This window comes from Neltuma alba, unplaced genomic scaffold (genome assembly GCF_004799145.2).
Source record: "Neltuma alba isolate B1F8T4 unplaced genomic scaffold, ASM479914v2 tig00011088_pilon, whole genome shotgun sequence".
Taxonomy (NCBI): domain Eukaryota; kingdom Viridiplantae; phylum Streptophyta; class Magnoliopsida; order Fabales; family Fabaceae; genus Neltuma; species Neltuma alba.
In genome coordinates, this window is record NW_021635829.1 from 87,987 (window position 1) to 111,079 (window position 23,093).

The window sequence follows — 23,093 nt, forward strand, 5'->3', positions numbered from 1 at the left end:
TCTACCGCAGTTCTGAAGAGTTTCTACTTTCCACATTACAAGTGAGCGCTCTGCGATGCTGGGAGTCAGTGTTGGTAGAAGAAGGTTGAACCTGAAAAGTTTGAACGTGTTGGGATTATGGATACTTCAGAGAAAGCAGAGTATAGTATCAGTGTCATCATCGTTCTCAAGAGCCAGAGCCCCCCTTGATATGGCGGCAAAAGATGGTGAGCTGCGAGTCTTCATTGTTGCTGGTGAGGTTTCAGGGGATTCTATCGCTTCTCGTCTCATGGCGTCCTTGAAGAATCTGTCCCCTTTTCCTGTCCGTTTTGCTGGTGTTGGAGGGTAGGCTTTTCTTCGTCCTTGAATTATCCCAAAGTAAAACATATTATTGCCGTGTATTTGGAATGTTATGCATTGTGAAAGTTTGTTACTTGAATTCGGCTCTGTTGATTAAAAAATACTTTTTTTTTTTTTTTTGCGTCTAGCTGTTTCTTGCTTAATTAATGAAGGAACCCTCAGTTTAGTCCCAAAAAATGGGTCCACTTTCCATTTCTTTGAATTCAGCCTCTAATCATCAGAATGCTTTGAATGTTTCCATTCAGTCCAACCGATTGCTGACATGGAGTGAGCAATTGAAGTGTGAGTTAACGGTGCTATGTAAACCTCCAAGACAGAAATATGAGATTTTGCATTAATTTATGGTTGAAAATTGGATTGAATAATAACATGGAAGACGTGTGTTTATTCTAGATTATAGGACTGTTTCCTTCTAATTCATAGTTTGTTCGTGTGCCTAGCATTGATCGAAGCCCCAAATATTCCTTCCAGGGATGATTTGTGCCATTGTAACCTCGAGTTTGAGTCAATGGACAATTTTATCAAACAAGTCCTTTTATTGTATCTATTTCAGGAATAAGATGTCCAGTGAAGGATTGAAATCTTCGTTTCCTATGGAGGATATTTCATTTATGGGAATATGGGAGCTACTGCCCTATTTGTATACTATCAGAGTGAGTGATGGCAATGAAGAATCTTGTCAATTTGATTTACTGTTGTAAACTGCACCGAGGTTTTATTTATTATATATATTATTTAATGTTTGATGTAAATACGCTTCTATGCGAATGTGTGAATCGGTATATATTTGTTTGAGAGAGAGAGATATATACGGATATACTTTTACAAATGTGTTTTGTTTTCACTTTATCAGGTGAAATTGAAGGAAACTGTTGAGGCAGCAGCTAAATTTGATCCTCATGTTGTATTAACAGTTGACTCAAAGGGTTTTTCTTTTCGGTTTTTGAAGCAGCTAAGAGGTACTCATGCACTATCTTGCTGGAAAAACTGATGCATATTTGTTATTGAGAGGCATGCCATATGCAGCAAATTGAAGAATGCTTTTCGCAGCTAGATACAATCAGAAAAAATTGCCTTCACCAGTACACTTCCACTATGTTGCACCATCATTCTGGGCATGGAAAGGAGGTGAAGCAAGACTACGAGGGTTAGCAGAATTTGTGGATCAACTCTTGTGTATACTTCCAAATGAGGCTGAAATATGTAGATTAAATGGTCTAGCAGCAACCTTTGTCGGACATCCTGTGATAGAAGATGTTCTAGAGTTGAAATCGGTATGAGTGCTGAATCTTTGGACGCCAAGTTTTGTCCTTTTTCCTCGAAGGAAAAATTTCATTTATAAAACGTACTCTTGTTCCACAACTTTTTTATTATGACTTGTCTCCTATCGTTGAACTTGTTGGTTATAAACATTGGATGAATGTTCAGAGAAACAAATCATCTGCCCTTGAATTGAGGGCCGAAGGAAGTGGTGAAGATTTCCGTAGTAAACATGCAGTGCCCTCAGGTAATGTGGATCTGGAGTAGCTCCACAATTTGTTTTTGAGTAGAAGTTGTAGCCCATTGTTTAAGGTAGTGCCATATATATATATATATAAGAGCTCATGTTTCAAATCATCATTACCGCTCAAATGATTTTCTTTTCTCAGATAAATATTTGTTCATGCTTTCCTGCTTGCATTAGTGGACAATAGATGTTGGTATAGCGTGATGTGCTATTGGCAAAATTTTGGTAAAAGAAAGCAGTTGAAGTCGGGAAAGTACAACAGTAAAAAGAAACCTTAATTTTGAACTTTATTATGGCTTTCACCTTTGAAAATCAAATGTTTCATTATGTGGAGTTAAGTTGAAGTTTATCAATACTATAATATGAGTTTCTTTATCTTAGACAAATAAATTGCTATAATATCTCATTGCAATAACTTTAAAAGGAGCGACTGTCATTAGCTTGCTTCCTGGAAGCAGAGTACAAGAAGTCACCCGGATGCTACCGATCTTTGCAAACACAGTTGAGCTATTGAAAGAGACATTTCCTCGATTGATGACAGTCATTCATGTTGCATCCAATCAGAATGTGGAAGATTACATTGCTGCTGCAGTTCATAAATGGCCAGTTCCTGTCATATTGATTCCAGGTGGATCAACAAACCTAAAATATGATGCTTTTAGTGTAAGTCCTATGGTCCCTCTAGACTTCATTTACAAAGTAAAATATTTGTCTACTCATTGCGTCAGAAGATTGAACACATAGTAGAAATTTGGTTTAACCCTTCTGGTATAGGCATGGTCTTGTCAACTAGTTTAATGGCTTGCTGTAGAACATGTAAAATTTTAGGGATGATGAAGCTCTAGTGCTCAGAGAAACCAAAATATTATGTTGACATTTAAGAATTGATCTTCCATAAAGATGGTTGTTTTCTTATGTTGACGCAAATGGATGGTAAAATTTGCCAAAATATATCCTTGGACTGTGGTCTTGGCATTGGCTTCTGATTCTTCTTAGTTCCTATCTTCAACTTATATGTATTAGTAAAACGGTGTCCTGTGATTGTTGTTGATGCTGGATTCCTTCATCTTCTGGGCCTGGAAACTGCAAGCACATATAACTTTGTGAACGGTTGGTTATTGATTCTGGTTAGAGCTGTAAGCATTTTCTACATTGTGCATGACTTTCTGGCTTCATTTTCCACCTACTTAAGTTGAATGAAATCATGAATTCCAGGCAAGCAGAGTTGCATTATGCACATCTGGCACAGCAGCTTTGGAGCTTCAGCTTGCAAGAACACCTTGTGTAGTTGCATATCGAGCACATATTTTGACTGAATGGTTTATTCGGTATAAAGCAAAGATACAATACATTTCTCTGCCCAACGTTCTCTTAAATTCAGCCATTATTCCTGAAGCACTTTTTCAATCTTGTTCACCTGGGAACCTAGCCTCATTGGTCAAGTAAGAACACAAGAAAATCATTCATGCTACTTCTATTTAGTAACAGAAATTCTTTCATTTTTGGAATATTTGAGTGAGATTCTTGTTAAATATTGCAGGAATTTAATGCATGATGATGGCTGTCAAAAAGAGCAAATAGTTGCAGCTGAAAAGGTTTTCATACTTCTGCGCCCGTCGGAGAGGATAGTGCATAACATGCATCAGGGAAGCATTATCAATCTTCACTGCACTCCAAGTGCAGTTGCAGCATTGACTGTATTAAATTATGGAAGGCAGAATTCTGTCATAAATTATGGAAAGCCATGATCAACAATTTTCTGACTCATAGCCAGGCCTGAACTTATAATGGGCTAGGCCGTGTTTATGCTTGGCCTGGTGCCCAATGACATACTGGGCTGGATTGGCTAATCTGGGTTAGTTGGGCATGACTGCCCCATTTAAAGAAAGTTCAGCGCTCATATTTTTGTAACCATTGGATTATTTTGAGCTTATGATTATTTATTTTGATATGTCTTGGCGAATTCCATGCAGTGAAAATTTATATTTTTAAAATACTGTTTGGAGGAGGAAATAGGAACAAAGAGCAAGCACAGAAGGTTTGGGGTGACTTGTTGGATGCTTTGGAAGGAAAGGAATAGGAGGGTGTTCAAGGGATAGGGAAGGTATAGAGATGCTTCTGAGCTATGCACAAGTGCTGTTGAATTCAGTATTAATAAAATGATGAATGCAAGCATGCAATGAAGTAGAAAAGCACAACAGAGTGAGAGGCTTGATTAAATAGATGGTGCTGGCAAGACAATCCGGGTCAGGCTGGCTTTGGAGGTGGAATTAACATAAATAATTTTTGACATTTTTAGACAAAAATTTCTTATTTATATATACTATCTTCAGTCTTTAATATAAGAGTTAGTTGACTAATTTGAGCAGATTAAGAAAGTTTGTTAAATTAATTATTTGTAATAATTAGATGTTATCTTTCTCATAATATTCTGACTAATAATGTATATTAGTTAGAACTATCATTTGATAGATATATGCAACTGTTAATATAAATATAAGAAAGAAAATGGATAGAAATCTTATATTTAGGATTAAATTAAATATCAAATTAGTTCGTATATTAAGAAGCGGAGGTAGTATTATTTTAAATTAATTTTTAAATTTAGTTTATATGATCTAAATTGATCATTTTTGTTTAATACTTTTACTTAAAACTTAATTTAGTCATATAATCAAAATTAGTTATGTAATCTTTTTTTTTTCATAATTAGTTACGTAATTTTATAATTGATATAAATATTAAATTTAGTTTCTAACCATCTAAGTCCAACTATGAAGAAATTTCATTTACCGATTTCTTCCAACAATGCTGCTCTTGCTAGTTGGACTTAGAAACCATTGAAGAGCCCCTGAATTAATTAAGTGACCTTATTAGAGAAAAATACATGCCATGCTTCTTCCTCTTTTTTCACCGGTTCAATCAACTCTTAGGCATTGGTCATGACTGATTCTGTAAGATTTCATGCCCCTTTCTCCAGTAAAGATATTTAAAATAATAATAATATCAAGATATTGTGCAATAATTTAAAGGACATCACATAACCCTCTTTGGTTAGTCAACCATGGTTTTGTTTTTTCATATATTGATTGACAAATGACAATGACATATAAATTCAAAATGGGACCACTTCTGTGCCGTGCGTCCAAAACAAGAAGCAGAGTCAATGCAGAATGAGATAATTATCCAAATAAACAAATCACATAATAAATTTGAATCGAATTTGTTAACCTTTGTTAGTCCAAAATTGCAGCAGCCAACTTTGGCATCATTCAGGCGCAGATTATATAAATGGGAATGAATTCCACGGTTATAAAGAAAGGAGATTCGAATACCATTATCATGTCCCCAGTTACAACTATGAAACTATTATTTTTTCTTTTATTGGAGAGAATAAATTAATGAGTTTTAAATTTTAAATCTGATATTAAATCCATAAAGTCAGAATTAATAGCATCATCTCTACGCCTCAATCTTTAGTGCATTCACACAGTCACGCTCTTCTTCTTTAGTTACTTAATAAATTAGTACTACTTTGGTCTCAAGTATAAATATAAGAGCTAGTTGGAGATTCAATTTAGTTTTAAATATAAAAATCTAATCCACATTGTTTTTTATATTTATTTATTTATTTTTCTAAAGTAGTCCCATGTGATCACAGACGTTAAAGGTTTATATTCTAATGTATGTAATTAACAAGAATATTTCAGAGAAAACAACAATTATTCATTACAAATAATTAACTTAACTAATTTTCTTAGTATTTGCAAATTACTTAGTTTTAAGGACTGGAATTAGTATATTTCAAGGGCACAGTTTCATTTCCATTAGTACTAAATTGAGCATTACCATCCATTTATTCTAATAATCACGTTTTTCACAAAATTTATTATACTCAAAATCATTCTTTTCACAAAATCTAATACACTAAAATCTATTCTTTTAAATCATTTTTTTTTAAAAAAAAATCTATTTTTCAAAAGTTACTCTAAACACATATGGTGCTAACTTCGTGCATGGCATTAAGCCCAAACCTGGGATATGCATGTGTTAAAGACACGCTCAAAGACCTTTGCCACCCTTGTGATTTTACTCAATTCGATCCATATTAGTTAGGTATAATATAGTTTTCGAAAATTGGTGCCAAAAAAAAAAAAAAAAAAAGAACAAGAAGAAGAAGAGCAGCATTTAACTTAGTTAACTCATTGGTCATAGGTGTAAACCTTACTTGGGGAGATCTGATTAACAAAAGGCAGAACAAATCACAAAGGAGTTGAATTAGTCACTTTAATTAAACCACTGGCACCAAACTGATTTCAGGACAAACAACAAGGCAGCAAAATTCATGTTACCCTCTATACATTGAGTTTCACAAAATCTTTCTATAGAAATATTCATTGGTATACAATTTCATTTTACTGTTTTTTAATCTAATATCCATTGTAGAAGCTTTTCAACTAGCATTTATCTCCTTCCTTTTTTTCCCCCACATGCTTATAGTTGGCATATTTGACCAAATAAGCTGAAAAACTAACAGCTATGACTGGAAAAAAAAAAAAAAAAACCATACTTATCAGTCTCAATCTATGCCACGCTTTTTTTTTTCTCCCCCACAACACCAATCTTATAATGATGGAAAGGAAGATATCAGTGAAGTTGAAAATGTTCTGTGTAAACTCGGATCCATCTATGCTGCATACGTCCAAAAGCAATAGGCCAAATGAATATTGCAGTGGTGATGCAAAGAACAAATTAAGCAAACAGCTGTGAAGGTTATATTAAATAAATGTAAATTTAAAATGAGAATGATCTGGCGAAGTGAGAACTCATCAAGAGACAGAACAGAGTTATCATTTTCTTAGCTTATGCCATATAAAATTTGGCTCTTTGACTTCAGACCAATTAATGAATTTTAAATTTTATCAAGTCATAAATTAAAAATTCAACACATAAGTACGGGACCCATATGCAGTTTCAATTCAAGTATCCAACTATTATATGAAACAAACTTGTCTTCTCCTATCAGCAGGAGGGCATTTCAATATTTCAAATTCCCCAGCATTCACCACCTTCTGTTCTTCAACCCAACAATGGTTTTTGCTCTCTTGTCAACTCATTTTCGTTCCATATACTACCAAGCAATCATTTTTTTGTGCGTAAACTTACTTTGGCTTCAACATACCAGGGCTGCATCTGCATTAGGAAATGAGACTGACTATATGGCATTGCTCAAGTTTAAAGAATCAGTAACCAGTGATCCATATGAAGTCTTGAGCTCCTGGAATAGTTCAAGTCACTTCTGCAACTGGCATGGAATCACATGCAGCCGCAGACACCAAAGAGTCGTTGAGTTGAGGCTGCCAGGATATCATTTGCGTGGGGTTCTCTCACCCTATGTTGGCAACCTCTCCTTCCTGAGAAACCTCTACCTTCCAAATAACAGCCTTCATGGAGAAATTCCACCACAATTGGGTAGTTTGTTCAGGCTGCAGCAGCTATCTCTCAGAGATAATACATTAACAGGAGAGATTCCCATCAACCTGACAAGCTGCACTGAGCTCAGGCACTTAAATTTGTCAAGCAATAGTCTTACAGGTAAAATGCCACTCGAGCTTGGCTCTCTCAGGAAGCTTGAAAAGCTGAACTTATTTACAAATAAATTAACTGGAGAAATCCCAGCTTCCATTTGGAATCTTTCCTCCCTTGATGTTCTTTCAGTGGGTTATAACAACTTGGAAGGGAGCATACCAGAAGAAATAGGCCACTTGAGCAGATTGAGTGTTTTAGCAATAGTAGATAACAATTTTTTTGGTGTGCTTCCTTCTTCATTTTACAATATGTCATCCCTCACATTCATATCTGCAGCAAAAAACCAGCTGAGTCGAACTCGACTTCCAGACAAGATGTTCACCACCCTCCCTAATTTGCAATATTTTGCCATAGGTGATAACCAAATATCAAGTTCAATCCCAACTTCAATAACAAATGCATCCTTTATTCAACTATTTGACATTGGTTTAAACAATTTTGTTGGAAAAGTTCCAAGTCTAGGAAACCTAAAAGATTTGCAAGTGCTAAATCTGAACTATAATAATCTTGGAGATAGTTCAGACCATGACTTGGATTTTATAACATCTTTGGAAAATTGTACGAAACTAGAAAATTTGATTCTATCCACCAACAAATTCGGAGGTCTTTTACCTGACTCCATAGGCAATCTGTCAACCCAACTCATTCGACTGTACCTTGGTGATAATCAGATATATGGAACTATTCCCGAAACTTTAGGAAGGTACACAAATTTAATTGCCTTGGTCCTGGAATACAACCAGTTTACAGGCTCAATTCCAGCATCTTTTGGAAAATTGAATAATTTGCAAATATTAGGCTTGGGGAGAAACCAACTTTCTGGAGAGATACCAGCCTCCTTAGGCAATCTCAGTTACTTGGTTCAATTAAGCTTTTCAGAGAATATGCTTGAAGGAAAAATTCCATCCGAGATAGGAAATTGGCAAAATATAGTGCTTCTAGACCTTTCAGAAAACAATCTTAGTGGTGCTATACCCTTGCAGGTTTTTACTCTTTCCTCCTTGTCCACATTGCTGAACTTCTCCCACAACTCATTAAACGGCTCTCTACCTATTGACGTGGGAAGACTTAAAAGTCTTGGCACTTTTGATATCTCTGAAAATTATCTTTCTGGGGAGATTCCTAGGACCATAGGAGACTGCATAAGTTTGGAATACCTTACCTTACAAGGGAATTTGTTCAGTGGGTCCATGCCCCCTTCACTAGCTTCACTGAAAGGCCTTAAGTATCTAGATCTATCACAAAACAACTTTTCTGGATCAATACCAACAGGTCTGCAGAATATATCCGCCCTTGAATACTTGAATGTTTCATTTAATGCATTGGATGGTAAAGTGCCAACAGATGGGATTTTCAAGAATGCAAGTGCCATATCAATTGCGGGTAATTATAAGCTTTGTGGGGGTATTGCTGAGCTGCATTTACCACCATGCCCTGACAAAACTAGGACAAACAATAAAAATCATCGTTTGAAGGTCGTGGTTATTATCATTTGTGTTATTGTTTGTGCTGTCCTATCATCTATATTTGCTATCTACTGCTGGAGGAAACGAAACAGGACACTGCCTTCAACTTCACAACCAACTGGCCAGCCCTCCAATATATCATACCAAAGCTTACACTCTGCAACAGAAGGGTTCTCCAGCAATAACTTGATCGGGTATGGAAGTTTTGGTTATGTGTATAAAGGAAAGCTGCAATCAGAAAGCAGAGTTGTTGCTATAAAGGTCCTAAACCTTCAAAAGAAGGGAGCAAACAAGAGTTTCATTTCTGAATGTAATGCACTTAAAAACATCAGGCACAGAAATTTGGTTAAGATTTTAACATGTTGCTCCAGCTTGGATTATAAAGGGCAAGAATTTAAAGCACTAGTCTTTGAGTACATGTCAAATGGAAGCTTAGAGCAATGGTTGCATCCTAGTCCAGAAAGTATAGATCAGCCTAGAACTTTGAATTTAGCTCAAAGATTAAATATTTTAAATGACGTTGCTTGTGCACTGCATTATCTTCACTATGAATGTCAGCAAACCATTGTCCATTGTGATTTGAAGCCAAGCAATATTCTTCTTGATGATGATATGACTGCTCACGTTAGTGACTTTGGGCTAGCAAGACTTCTTGCAATCCTCAATGGCAGCTCTAAGAAGCAAACCAGCACAGTTGGAATAAAAGGGACTATTGGGTATGCTCCTCCTGGTATGATTTACTGTTATTTAAGCATTCAACTCTTCTCAATTTTATATTTTTTAATGATCCATTTTTAAATTCAGTTACAGTAAGAATAATGAATAACTAATCTTATGACATATTGATATATATATATATATATGTATATATATGCATTCAGAGTATGGAATGACTTCTGAGGTATCAAGGGAAGGTGATGTTTATTCTTTTGGGATTCTAGTTTTGGAAATGCTTACTGGCAAAAGGCCCACTGAAGACATGTTCAAAGATGGTCACAATCTCCATAACTATGCAAGATCTGCATACCCAGATGACCTCTTGGACATTGTGGACTCAGATCTTTTACAGAAAGATTTAAAGCAGACTGCATCTTCAAGATCAGAGCAAATCAACATGCAGAACCAGAGCCTGTCGCATTATAATGAAGAGAAGTGTATAATTTCACTATTCAGCATTGGACTTGCTTGCTCAGAAGAATCACCCAAAGAAAGAGCGAATATGATGAGTATCACAAGGAGGCTAGATCTCATTAGAAATGCTCTCTGCTGTCATGAAATGAAAGGGAATTGATTCCAAAGCAGAGAATGGGAACTTGCTTCTTTAGCAACACTATGACCACCAATTGCTCTATTGTATACGTATTTGTAGCTGAAATGTTCATACATGAATAGTGAACTTCCCATATTATCTTATAGTTTAATATTATCTAAAGCTCATTCTTTCAATATGGAAGTTAGTGAATGAGAGACATTGTTCAGTTTACAGGAAAAAATTACATAAAAAAGATGAGGCATAATTAGAGTTAACAATTGAAGTGATTAATTGACACGAATAATGATATCAAAAAACCCACCAAAACTTTAGTTTTAATGAGATAAAAGTAACCATAATCTAAGTGGTTTCCAACGTAATGAAACATTGTAACTTAATGCCTGTTGGCCTGGTGGAGCGGTGGAGTTTTTTTTTTCGTTTTTCTTTTCTGGGCCACGTTTTGAGAAAGCCACGCAAGATGGTGCCCCCAAATTATAAATCCACTGTTTTCATTTTAAGGTCTTCGTTTTTTGTTGTTGGTCAAAATTTTGAGGTCTTAGTTTGAAATATAAAATAGAAAAAACTATTTTGGAGGCACTTATATTTTTTTTTTTTCCAACTTTCAATTTGGTAGACATGTGTTTTTTTAATTAAATTTTTAATTTTGTTCTATTTACATTGTTAACCTTTGCATAGAGACTAAAAATGCTAATAGAACAAAGTTACAAAAGCTAATGTTATTTAAAAAAAAATTAAAGTTACATGATTTAAGTAAGAGGGAAAAAAACACAGGTGCCAAATTAAAATTAGAGAAAGTATAGGTACCTCCAACATGGTTTTTCCCATAAAATATGCAGTTTTTTTTTTTTTTTGCTCCAATTTATTTTGTTTGAATTTAAGAGTTATAGTTAACTCCGGGCTGGTGAAAAAAAAGAAAAGAAAACAATGGCCGGCAGAAGTTTCTTAAGCATTTATATCTTTCGGCCAATGTTACAAAAGCACAATAATAAATAAAATTTCCAACTAGATACTTTATACTTATACTATTCTATTAACATATGCTAATGAGTCAAACTAATAAGAATGATGAATTTGATACTCCTCCGGTTTTAAACCATTGTATTAGTGTGTATAAAGATTTTATATTTAGAATTGGAGGAGTATCTAGATACTCAGTTCAGTCAATGAAGCTAAGTAGAATAAGGACCGAACTGCTTGGGCTTTTGTGCATGTTCAAAAGCTGGAGTTTGCAAAAAGGGTACTGATGAATGAAGAGGAAAGAGTTATCAACAATCACATGATTAATTTGGTTGTCTCTTGCCAATTCCAACTCATTGTGAATTCAACCCCATTTAGTTATTCTTATAGCAGGCAATTGCGAGCTTTTGGACTTTCAAAGAGAGATTGTAACTGTAAGCAGTGGAAGGAACCAAGGGTATGCATACCAATCCCATAATTAAATAAATTAAGTAAGTAAACGGGGTTTGTTGACTCTTAAATAAGATTAAGGGTTCAGATATTGTAATGATGAAAGTCGTGCCATGAAAGACGATCTCTGACTTTGTAGTAAGGTTAAAGATCCAAATATTATAAATCCCTGTTGGGAAAAGTATCTACATTTACTGTTTGACAGTATCTCGAACAGAATTATCTTCAATAAGAAAATATCTGTGCCTACTAAAAAAAATCTAAATAGTACAAATAAAGTTAATTTTAGTATAAAATTGAAAACAATTTTCATTTAAATTCGATAATATTTAAATCACTTGTCCTTTACGAAAAAGTGCCACATCCTACTATCTTCATTTAAATCACTTGTCCTTTAAATTCGATAATATTATATATATATATATATGTATATTCAAATCTAGTTTCTATGAGCTAAATTAATCATATAATTTATATTGTTTATATTAAATTTATCTTAGTCTTATACCTTGAATTGATTTTTTAATCATAATAATTCATCTAAATATGTATAGCATTTCACAACCTGCATTATGAAGACCATCATACGCAAATTAATTTAGTGCAGTAATGCTTGAAGAACGGCTGGATTAATTAAGAGAGAATTACAATCAAGTCTCATAGAAGAGATTAATTGCTAAAAAGTCTTAATAACAACCTGAGTAGCCTGTAATGATAAATTCTACAATAGAGAATGACAACTTTTTGGGACTTGTTTTGTAATATTGTTTCCTTTTATAGGATTTGATTGTAATTCTCCCATTAATTAAGGTGCCTAAAGAGAATATATTTCATAGGGAGAATCTCAAAAAGGACAAAAAAGCTTCAAATTTCTAAGCCTCAAATTAAAAATTATCATTTGCAAGTCAGTTGTTAAAATCAATTACTAAACCTGATTTGATATTCACTAATTTCAAATTTCTTTTTATAAGATTTTTCCTATTTCGTATCCCCTTTTTTGTCCTATTTGAATCAACTTTATTTTATATTTGTCACGATTTAATTTTGAACGATCTTATCCATCTTATTTTTCAAATAAAAACTATGTATTGCCCTTGATCTTTAATATAAGAGTTAATTTGATTTTTAATTCAGTTCTAAATATAAGATTCTAATCTATTTTATCTTTTACATTTATCTATTTTTTCTTTGCACATGTTAAAAATTTTATCAAATGGTAGTTTTAGCTAATATACTTAATTAACAAGAGTATCTTAGAAAAGACAATACATATGCATTACAAATAACTAACTTAACTAGTTTCTTTAATCTACTCAAATTAATCAACTAGCTATTATATTAACAATCGGAGGTAGTATTAAGATACTTTACAATAATGCATGAATAATTTAGGAGAAAATATCAAAAAAAAAAAAAAACAAGAACAATTTTTTTTCAGCAATTCCTCTTTTTTTTTTTAAAAAAAAAAACATTTGATGTACTCCTCAGCAACTATTTGGCTGGCATAGACCCTTGAGACCCTCGATATAGTTTCACCAACTCTCATATAAACCAGCTGTGTGTTCTCGCACCAACAAGAGAGCATCTCAACATCTCGAACTCCCATAGCATTCCTTCCACTCACCAACTTCAGCCCTTCAAAACAAAAATGGCTTTTGCCCCCACGTCTCATCCATATCCTCCCACAAACCTTCAAGTTATCCTTTTTCTGTGGGTAAGCATACTTTGGCTCCCAAGTATGAAAGCTACTACATCTGCATTAGGAAATGAGACTGATTATATGGCATTGCTCAAGTTTAAGGAATCAATAACCAATGATCCATATAAAGTCTTGAGCTCTTGGAATGGTTCAAATCACTTCTGCAACTGGTATGGAATCGCTTGCAACCACAAGCACAAAAGAGTAGTCGAGTTGAAGGTGCCATGATATCATTTGCGTGGGGTCCTATCACCCTATGTTGGCAACCTCTCCTTCCTGAGATATCTGTACCTTCACAATAACAGCTTCCATGGAGAAATCCCACCACAATTAGGTCGTTTATTCAGGCTGCAAAAACTCCCTCTCACAGATAATACATTGAGAGGACAAATTCCCTTCAACCTGACAAACTGCTATGAGCTCAGGCACTTGAATTTGTCAAGCAATAATCTTACTGGTAAAATGCCACTCGAGCTTGGCTCTCTCAGGAAGCTTGAAAAGCTGTACTTATATGAAAACAAATTAACTGGAGAAATCCCAGCTTCCGTTTGGAATCTTTCCTCCCTTGAGTATCTTTCAATGGCTTATAACAACTTGGAGGGAAGCATACCAGAAGAAATAGGGCATTTGACCAGCTTGAGGGTTTTCGCAGTAGTGGAGAACAAATTTGCTGGTATGCTTCCTTCTTCACTTTACAACATGTCATCCCTCTCATTCATATCTGCAGCAAAAAACCAGCTGACTCGAGCTCGACTTCCAGACAACATGTTCACCACCCTCCCTGATTTGAAATATTTTGCCATAGCTGACAATCAAATATCAGGTTTGATCCTAACTCAATAGCAAATGCATCTTTTCTTCAAGTATTAGACATTGGAAGAAACAATTTTTTTGGAGAAGTTCCGAGTTTAGGAAGCCTAAAACATTTGCTGCAGCTAAGTTTGAGCCATAATAATCTTGGAAATGGTTCAATTCATGACTTGGATTTTATAACATCCTTGGAAAATTGTACCAAACTAGAAAATTTGCGATTATCATACAACAGATTTGGAGGTCTACTACACAACACCATAAGCAATTTGTCAACCGATCTCATTCAATTGTACCTTCTTCATAATCAGATATATGGAACTATTCCTGAAACTTTAGGAAGGTACACATTCAATTGCCTTAGCCTTGGGATACAACCAGTTTACAGGCTCAATTCCACCATCTTTCGGAAAGCTTCATAAGTTGCAACTGTTAGATTTGGAGAGAAACCAACTCTCTGGAGAGATACCAGCCTCCTTAGGCAATTTAAGCCATTTGGGGGAGCTATGCTTTTCACAAAATATGCTCGAAGGAAACATTCCACTAGATATTGGAAATTGGAAAATTTTAAAATTTCTAGACCTTTCAGGAAACAATGTTACTGGTTCTATACCCTTGCAACTTTTTACTCTTTCCTCCTTGTCCATGTCGCTGATCTTTTCCCACAACTCCTTAAATGGACCTCTTCCTATTGAGGCTGGAAGACTTAAAAATCTTGGCACTTTTGATATCTCCGAAAATCATCTTTCTGGTGAGATTCCCAGGTCTATAGGAGATTGCATAAGTCTGGAATACCTTATATTACGGGGGAATTTTTTCAGTGGGTCCATGCCCCCTTCACTCTCTTCACTAAAAGGCCTGAGGTATTTAGATCTATCACAACTTGTCTGGATCAATACCAAGAGGTTTGCAGAATATTTCCTTCCTTGAATACTTGAATGTTTCATTTAATGCATTAGATGAAGTACCGACAGATGGGGTTTTCAAGAATGCAAGTGCCATATCTGTTGCGGGTAATTCTAAGTTTTGTGGGGGTATTTCTGAGCTGAATTTATCACCATGCCCCATGAAAATTAGGACAAACAATAAGCATCATCATTTGAAGCTCTTAATAATTTTTGTTTGTGTTTCTATTTGTCTGGTCTTATCATCTATATTTGCAATCTACTGGTGGAGGAAACGAAACAGGACATCGTCTTCAACTTCACCAACAATTAACCAGCTTCCCAAGATGTCATACCAGAGCCTACACTCCGCAACGGAAGGGTTCTCTGCCAACAACTTAATTGGATATGGAAGTTCGGGGTTTGTGTATAGAGGAAAGCTGCAATCAGAGGACAAAGTTGTTGCTATAAAAGTCCTAAACCTTCAAAAGAGGGGAGCTAACAAGAGTTTCATTGCTGAATGTAATGCACTTGAAAATATTAGGCATCGAAATTTGGTGAAGATTTTAACATGTTGCTGCAGCATTGATCATAAAGGACAAGAATTTAAGGCACTTATCTTTGAGTACATGTCAAATGGAAGCTTGGAAAATTGGTTGCATCCTAGTACAGAAAGCATAAATCAGCCCAGAGCTTGGAATTTCGCCCAAAGATTAAATATTTCAAATGATGTTGCTTGTGCACTACATTATCTTCACTATGAATGTGAACAGACTATAGTCCATTGTGATTTAAAGCGAAGCAATATTCCTCTTGATGATGAAACAATTGCTCATTTAAGTGACTTTGGGTTAGCAAGAGTTCTTTCAATCCTTAATGGGAGCTCTCAAAAGCAAACCAGCACATCTGTCTTGAAGGGGACTATTGGCTATGCTCCTCCTGATATGATTCATTGTCATGTGCCTTCTAAATTCCTTTAAGTTTCATATCTTGTATGAACCTTAAATTTTTTTTAATGTTGAGTCACTGTAAGTGTGATGAATGACAAATACTTTACATTTTGTGATGTATTTCAGAGTACGGAATAGGTTCTGAGGTATCAACACAGGGTGATGTTTATTCCTTTGGGATTTTAGTTTTGGAAATGCTTACTGGCAAAAGACCCACTGAAGAAATGTTCAAAGATGGTCACAATCTCCATAACTATGTGAGAACTGCATACCCAGACAACCTCTTGGACATTGCGGACTCAGATCTTCTACCGATACAAATGATGCAGAATGTAAGAGGAAGATCTTCTACCGATACAAATGACGCAGAATGTAAGAGGAAGATCAGAGGAAATCCATATGGAGAACCATGCCCTGATGCACTCTAAAGAAGAGAAGGCTATAGCTTCACTTTGTAGCATTGGACTTGCATGCTCAGATGAATCACCCAGAGAAAGAGCGAATATGATGGACATCACAAGGAGGCTAACTATAGTTAGCAATGCTTTCCATTGTGCTGAATGAAACGAAAATTGATTCCCTGGTGAGAAGAAATGAAAATCGGCTCCAAAACAAAGAATGGGAAAGTGATGCTTCAAAAGTGATGTTACTTCCAATTTTTGGGCTAGTTAGACATGCTGTCATGTATATAAATTTGAAGTTGAAATACTCATACAGAAATCGTGAACTTCTCATGCATTATGATTATTATCTTACAGTGTAATATTATCTATAACTCGTTCTTTTAATATAGAAGTCAGGGCATAAGAGAATGTATTCATATTTGTACGGGAGAAAAATTAAGAACAGCAAAAGTTGACGCATAATAAGAGCCAACAGGGGAAATGATTAATCAACACGAATAAAGATATTCATAGATTCCGGCATGAATACACCTATTCATCTACAGAAAATGTACGAGTTCTTTTGGCTTAACTGCAAATCATTGCTCAAGCAACAAGGATTTACTCAAAATAAAGCGATGAAGGGTTAAATGTAACTCGATTTCACTCTTGAGAAAGCCTAAGGACCAATACCTCTAATAGGACGAGACGTTTCACAGCGAGACTGAAGTTTCACACTTGATTTGCGCTCGTCTCTAACCAAAATCCTGAAGCTTGACATGAACAAACCAATTCCCTGTAGAGGCATGTTGGGTTGGTGCTCAGGGAGGAGCAGTTTTGCCTATGGTTCGCCCGAATTATTAATATGAAAATTAACGCCTTAAATTTTAGGAAGAATGACGAAAATAGACCATCAAATTTGTATATTTCAAATGAAGATCTTTGGAAATCCGGGAAGTATTCTAAAATAAAATTTTTCTGTCAAATGACTTGATTGCACAATTTTCTTAAAAAAACGTAAATTGTATAAAATCATAACAAAAGCCCCCAAAAAAAATTATTGTTAAATTTCAAAATTTTAAACTAGTATCAGTTACAATATGTGTAAAGAAAATGGCTACATTTCAAAAGCAAATAACAATATATTTTTATAGTAATTCCTGATTTGAAAATTTGAAGTTCAACAATCATTTTTTTATTTTTCCTAATAAATAATATTTTTTGATTAAAAAAAAGTAACAAATAATACTTTAAAAGTTATATAAATTTTTTTTTAAATATTCACCTTAAATAGTGTAAAATTATTTCAGCTCAAAAAATACTGTTAAATCATTTTTAAAAAGTTAATTTAAAAGCAAAGTGAGATGGCAATTTTAACCATATAAAATAACAACAAAAGCCCCAAGTAATAACAACTAGTGTGAAAGGAAATTTTTTTTTTTCTGACTTAAAGACAATATGATCATTTCGCAACAAAAATTAACTCCAAAGAAATTCCTAGGGAAGATTCATAGGAATTATGTCATTTTGCAGTACCATTTTTGCCACTCGCTTCTTATTGTGATCTTTTACGTTTTTCTCACTAAATGTTATTACATGATAGTTGGATATTTAATTGGGTCCTAAATAAAAAATCTCAGTCTACTTTGTGTCTCATATTTATCTATTTTATCCTCCCAAATAATCTTTATAGTAATTGTAAGAATTATTCCAATGCACATAATTAACAAAGATATTTTAGAAAAAGACAATATATATTTATTACAAGTAACTAATTTAGTGAATTTTCTTAATATCAACACATTAATTACTTAACTCTCATATTAAGGACCAGAAGTAGTATTCCATTTTTGTTTTATAATTTTTATTGAAATGAAGCATAAAATATGTTAACTTTTTAATGTCAATTTTTTTAAAAATTTTTTAATTTTAAAAACTAAAAATAGAAAATGGAAAAGCGTTACATACTTGTGTTATATATGAACATAACGTACTTATCTTTAAAATAAGCGCCGAATAATGAAAAATATGAGGATCTGCATTAACTATGTATCATAACCCAACTTAGACTCCATAAAAATATAACCTGCCATAGTTTTGTTGTGACACAATTGTTCTTTATTGTTCTATATAATATGTGGATGTTGATCTTTTGTTGTCTTTCAATGAATTTTTTCTGGTAAATAGAATAGAGGGAGAGTTGAAGCTGAATTGCGAGGATCTCTTGTAAATTCGTTTTCACGTTTTGATATGATCAGTCACTTAATTGTTGCCCTTTTTAGGTGTTTGGTACCAAAAATATGATACTAAATATTATGTTTGGTCCTTAATATAAGGTTTATTTAACTAATTTGAGAAAATTTATAAGGTTACCAGATTATTTTAAAGTACCTATATTTATTGCTTTTTCTCTAAACTAATTTGTTCAACTTATAAATTGGTATATAATTTAATAATACACATATTAAAGAAATCATGTGATATATGCTCTAATTCAATAATTCAACAATTTTCTTAATCTTTTCAAATTAATTAACTGTGTTTATATTGAGGAGCAAAGGTCGAGCTGCTTCTAAGAATATAACATTTATTTTGTTGGCCTAACCACCGTAAATTTAAAAATAAATGGTACAATTGTAACCCTAGTGTGTAACCCTAACCAAAACGCACATATGTGTCTCAAACACTATAAAAATGGCATGGAAAACCATTTTGTAAGAATCTATAGTTTTTCTTGATTTTTAATTTGATCCATATGTATTTGTTTCCTTAATTAAATACTTCAATTTTGTTTTGTTAGCACTGTTATCTCTTGTACAAAAGCTAATAGTACTAAAATTTCGAAACTAACATTGTTAATGGGGTACAATTTAAACATTTAATTAAAAAATATACATGTACCATCATTTTATTAAAAATGTAAAAAGATAGGGGCCATGATGATGGCTGACATACAGGCACCATCTTCTGAGCTGATTTTCATATCAATAAATAATGGCTGTGATTGGAATTGATAATGATGATGACAAGCATAGCTATTAAAGAGACATATAGCCAATAACTTTCATGGAATTAAATGTGAGAAAATCTTTTCCATCGGCACAAAATTATTTGAAGAAACGTTCACCTTGAGTGAAATAGAATTTAAAAGCCTTATAGGGACCATGAAGAATCTAGTTATATTGCCCAAGTACATTTTAACTAATCAAGTATCCGCCGGGGGGTTACTTAACTAGAGCAATTCCGTCCGGTTCAAAGAACATGAAATTACATCAATAGAAATACTATTTTCGACCTGATGCTGCAAACTATATGCACTGAAGGAATTATTTCCAAATATATCCCATCTAACTAATTACGCCAACTAGTTTTCTCTGCCCCTTTGTTGATGGACCTTGATCATTTGAAACACTTCTGAGGATGGATTTTAAAGATGAAAAGCCAGGTCCAGTACAAAGTTCTTTAAGATGGATGAAGCTTTTTCAATACGGATGTTGTTCCCAGGAAACCAAAGTAAAACTCTCAGAGCCAATTTCACTCAAACTTGTTTTGGATCAATCACCTGGCATTCAGATCAAATTCACCAGCTTCACGCCAGCCATCCTGAGTGGCCGTGTCCCCATTCTCTGCTTCTTCATCATTCAAGAAATCTTCAGATGGTTCCTTCTCATCTTTCTGTGCATTGTTTCCCCATCCATTGATCATCTCACCTGGGTTACTTCCTTGACCCTGTTCTCCCATGTCATTGCCTTGAGACCCAAGTGCACTATCTCTTATTGGCACTCGAGCCATCATTTCTGCATGAGGGTGTGAATCCACCCAAGCCTGCTCTGCTTGTTGAGCCATAGCTGCCATCCGTAGCTTAGCCTCATGGGCTTCACGACCAGCCTTCTCCCTGGATTCTAGTTCTGCTCTTAATTCCACTAAGGCCCGTTTTTCGTCTTGTAGAAGACACTGCTCAAGAAACAATCTTTCCTCAGATCGAAATTCTCCCATAGCTCGTTTGCGGGTTATTATATTAAAGGCAAGTGACTGCTTTTCGAAAGTTGCTACAAACTCAGAAACTTTAGCAGCAATATTATTATCCCATTGCTGTGATCGTGACAGCACCTGACCTGTGGTGTCAGAATCAAGAATCCTATCATCCTCTTCTGCTTCATAGTCTGCCACAACATGATACGGCAATAATCTGCATGAGGACAAATGCCAGCAGGTTAAGGTATCACTTGAGACACAATAGGATAGACAAAAAGTGATACAGCAGCACATGTTTTGGAAACATTAAAATGTAGTCTGCAAAACGTGAAATCATCCCTTTTTCATGCCAATACTTAATCAACTCAAATGGAATAATATTAAGTAAGAAAGTAAACATTGTATTAATCAACTTGATTAAAGCATGACAAGGTTCCACTGAAACTTATAAGGTTAATTTTAATAAAAAAGATTTCAGCCTATGCATATGACATAGTATAGCAGGGAACTAACAGAGTTCAAGGCAGATTTTCATATAACAACAATTATAATGATAAGTCAACTTTTGGTCATTCCTAAGCAGTCACAGTAAATTTTCCTGGTCTGATCTAATCAAAAGTTTGTCTCTACATGCCATCATCAACATAAGCAATAACAAATATAATATTACAATCATGGCTTTCTTAAGGGAGAGTAATGATATTTTCTTTCATTTTTTTTTTAATTCCTTTTTCCGCTTCATTCTCTTTTAGGAGGTTGTCTAATTATCTATCTTCCAACTAAAGTTTTTTTTTCTATTAAAAATATAAGTAACAGGAATCTATCATCCAAGAAGCGTGTCCAAATCTTCTTATGAATCCTCCCGTTCCACCAGTTTTGCTGAACACAACCCATTTAGGTCCCTCCAGCAGTTCAGTGGGAAGCTGATAAAGCAAGAGGTTTGATTCAGTAATACCACTGTAACATTCAACCATGCATGATTACTTTCACAAAAAGAATAACCAACAACATCAATGCTATTTTCTCCCGGGGAAGAAGAGTATATAACCCGCAAAAGTGTTCTGTCATGTCAAATATGTCATGTTATCAAAATTCGCAATAGCAACAAGCCTCATCCTATTAAATAAATTCAGCTAACCAAGACTTTCTAACTACTTCACGTTTTTCTTTTTATACATTTCTAATTTTTTCCTACTTAATAAGCAAAGGACTTTTATTAGAGAGAAAAGAACACAAGTACTAAAAGGAGGAGCCTACAATATTGCCCAAAACGGACCAATTAAAAAAAGACAGTTTAAGAACCTTAAATGTGCAGCAGAGCTGCTCCATCTTATAATATTAAAAGTACAACTCCCACTGAACATCAATAGGCAGAGAATCAAGAAAATGCCATGAGCACAATCCTACTCCAACAATTTTGCAGACAACAAGATTATGCCCTGTGGGCAGTCCAATCTAACTAAATACGCCACAACAGCAAAAACAGCACACTGGAACCAATTTTTTCTCTCCATATTTTTGTATAGCCACCAGAAAAAGTGAAGCAAACAGATAACTGTTTCTAAACTGAATTAACATCTATCTAACTGAAGAAGACATTTGTACTAATCCCAGCATCCTAGCCCCCCCCCCCCCCCACACACACACACAAAAGATAAAAGTCTCCAGGAAATTTAGAGTTTTATAAGCCAGTCAAAAGAAATCTTACACCAATTCATAGAACTTGTTAGAAACTGAAAGTAAGATTCAGAAGAAAATGAGCTAGAGGATTGAATAACCCAAGAGTAAAAAATTCTCCTATCTCGACTAAAATATAATCCAGATGAACCAAGCCCTAAAAGGAACTGTGACTCATCACCATAGTTATCATATGCAACAAAGATTGTTTCAGAAACATATCTAATTTGCTCATTTGGGGACATCATAAAAATTGGCCAAGGCTCTGAAAGAAAGAAAGAAATGCCAATGAAGCTTAGGATTATAATTCACCTCTCGCATGCGTCTTCGAGGGAAGAAAAGGGTCGCTTGAAGTCCGGGTGGCACACCCGCCAAGCATCTTGGTACGCCATCTGGAGCTCCATCTGGTTAGTGGGTCGAACAATCTTCTGCTGCTGCTGCTGCTGCTGCTGCTGTTGCGACTGCTGCTGCAGATGATTCAAATTAGCGTTGTGGTGGACATTGGCCATGGGATTTGAATTGGGGGTGGGGGTGGGGTTCGGGTTAGGGTTAGGATTAGGATTAGGATTAGGGCTTTGTTGGAGATTGATGGGACGTATAGGACGCAAGTGAGCGTCAATGTTAGAGGGGAAACGAGAAATAGCCGCAGCTTGCTGTGCCTGATGTTGCTGCTGCTGTTGTTGTTGCTTCATTTGCTGGAAAAGCAGCAATCGTTGCTGCTGTTTCTGCTGATGCTGAAGAAGCAATTGTTGCTGCTGCTGCTGCAATGCCTTCGCCTCCTCCATTTTTACCTAAAATTTAGAACTTCTCTCAATCCCCAACTATCTTGATCCCAAGCAGAAATCAAGTGCGAAGGTAATGCAATGTCTTCTTCCGATGAAATAGACAGGAGAAATGAAGGCGAGGGAAACAAAATGAAAGGAAACGGAAAGAAAGACCCGTTTTTACTTTAGGAAATTAGTTTTCTTTAAAAGGAAATTAAACATCCGTTGCTCATTTTCTCATTTCCTATGCTCCTCATGTTCTCCCCTTCTAAAATAAAAATTATGTTTCAAAAAACTTATTTTTTACCCAAAATATAGGTGATATATTTCTTAGTAATTTTTTATTTTTCAGTTTTGCTCTTGATTAATA

General features: G+C 34.8%; 4 protein-coding genes across 5 annotated transcripts; 3 read left to right on the plus strand and 1 right to left on the minus strand.

Annotated features, from left to right (window-relative positions):
* The first annotated feature begins 23 nt into the window (after positions 1-23).
* LOC114761175 (probable lipid-A-disaccharide synthase, mitochondrial) lies at positions 24-3,806 on the plus strand. 2 transcript variants are annotated; one of them, XM_028950506.1, is made up of 9 exons: positions 273-324; positions 507-639; positions 893-992; positions 1,193-1,298; positions 1,390-1,613; positions 1,768-1,846; positions 2,271-2,509; positions 3,062-3,288; positions 3,387-3,806. In XM_028950506.1, coding segments are annotated over exons 2-9 (1,185 nt in total). In that variant the 5' UTR covers positions 273-324; positions 507-637; the 3' UTR covers positions 3,595-3,806. The 2 variants fall into 2 exon arrangements, with proteins under 2 accessions (XP_028806338.1, XP_028806339.1); XM_028950505.1 differs by lacking the exon at positions 507-639 and having other exon boundaries at positions 24-324.
* Positions 3,807-6,936: 3,130 nt separating this feature from the next.
* On the plus strand, positions 6,937-10,298 carry LOC114761184 (probable LRR receptor-like serine/threonine-protein kinase At3g47570). The gene is made up of 2 exons (XM_028950515.1): positions 6,937-9,631; positions 9,783-10,298. Exons 1-2 carry the CDS (start codon positions 6,937-6,939, stop codon positions 10,190-10,192), a joined length of 3,105 nt encoding a protein of 1,034 aa, XP_028806348.1. The 3' UTR covers positions 10,193-10,298.
* Positions 10,299-13,229: 2,931 nt separating this feature from the next.
* LOC114761185 (probable LRR receptor-like serine/threonine-protein kinase At3g47570) lies at positions 13,230-16,352 on the plus strand. Its single transcript, XM_028950516.1, has 5 exons — positions 13,230-13,450; positions 13,586-14,103; positions 14,680-14,841; positions 15,050-15,928; positions 16,063-16,352. Exons 1-5 carry the CDS (start codon positions 13,230-13,232, stop codon positions 16,350-16,352), a joined length of 2,070 nt encoding a protein of 689 aa, XP_028806349.1.
* A 3,054-nt stretch (positions 16,353-19,406) lies between these two features.
* LOC114761209 (involucrin) lies at positions 19,407-22,874 on the minus strand. Its single transcript, XM_028950541.1, has 2 exons — positions 22,272-22,874; positions 19,407-20,496 (listed from the first exon to the last, which is right to left on the minus strand). The coding sequence occupies exons 1-2, from the start codon at positions 22,742-22,744 to the stop codon at positions 19,866-19,868; spliced, it is 1,104 nt and encodes a 367-aa protein (XP_028806374.1). The 5' UTR covers positions 22,745-22,874; the 3' UTR covers positions 19,407-19,865.
* Positions 22,875-23,093: the final 219 nt, after the last annotated feature.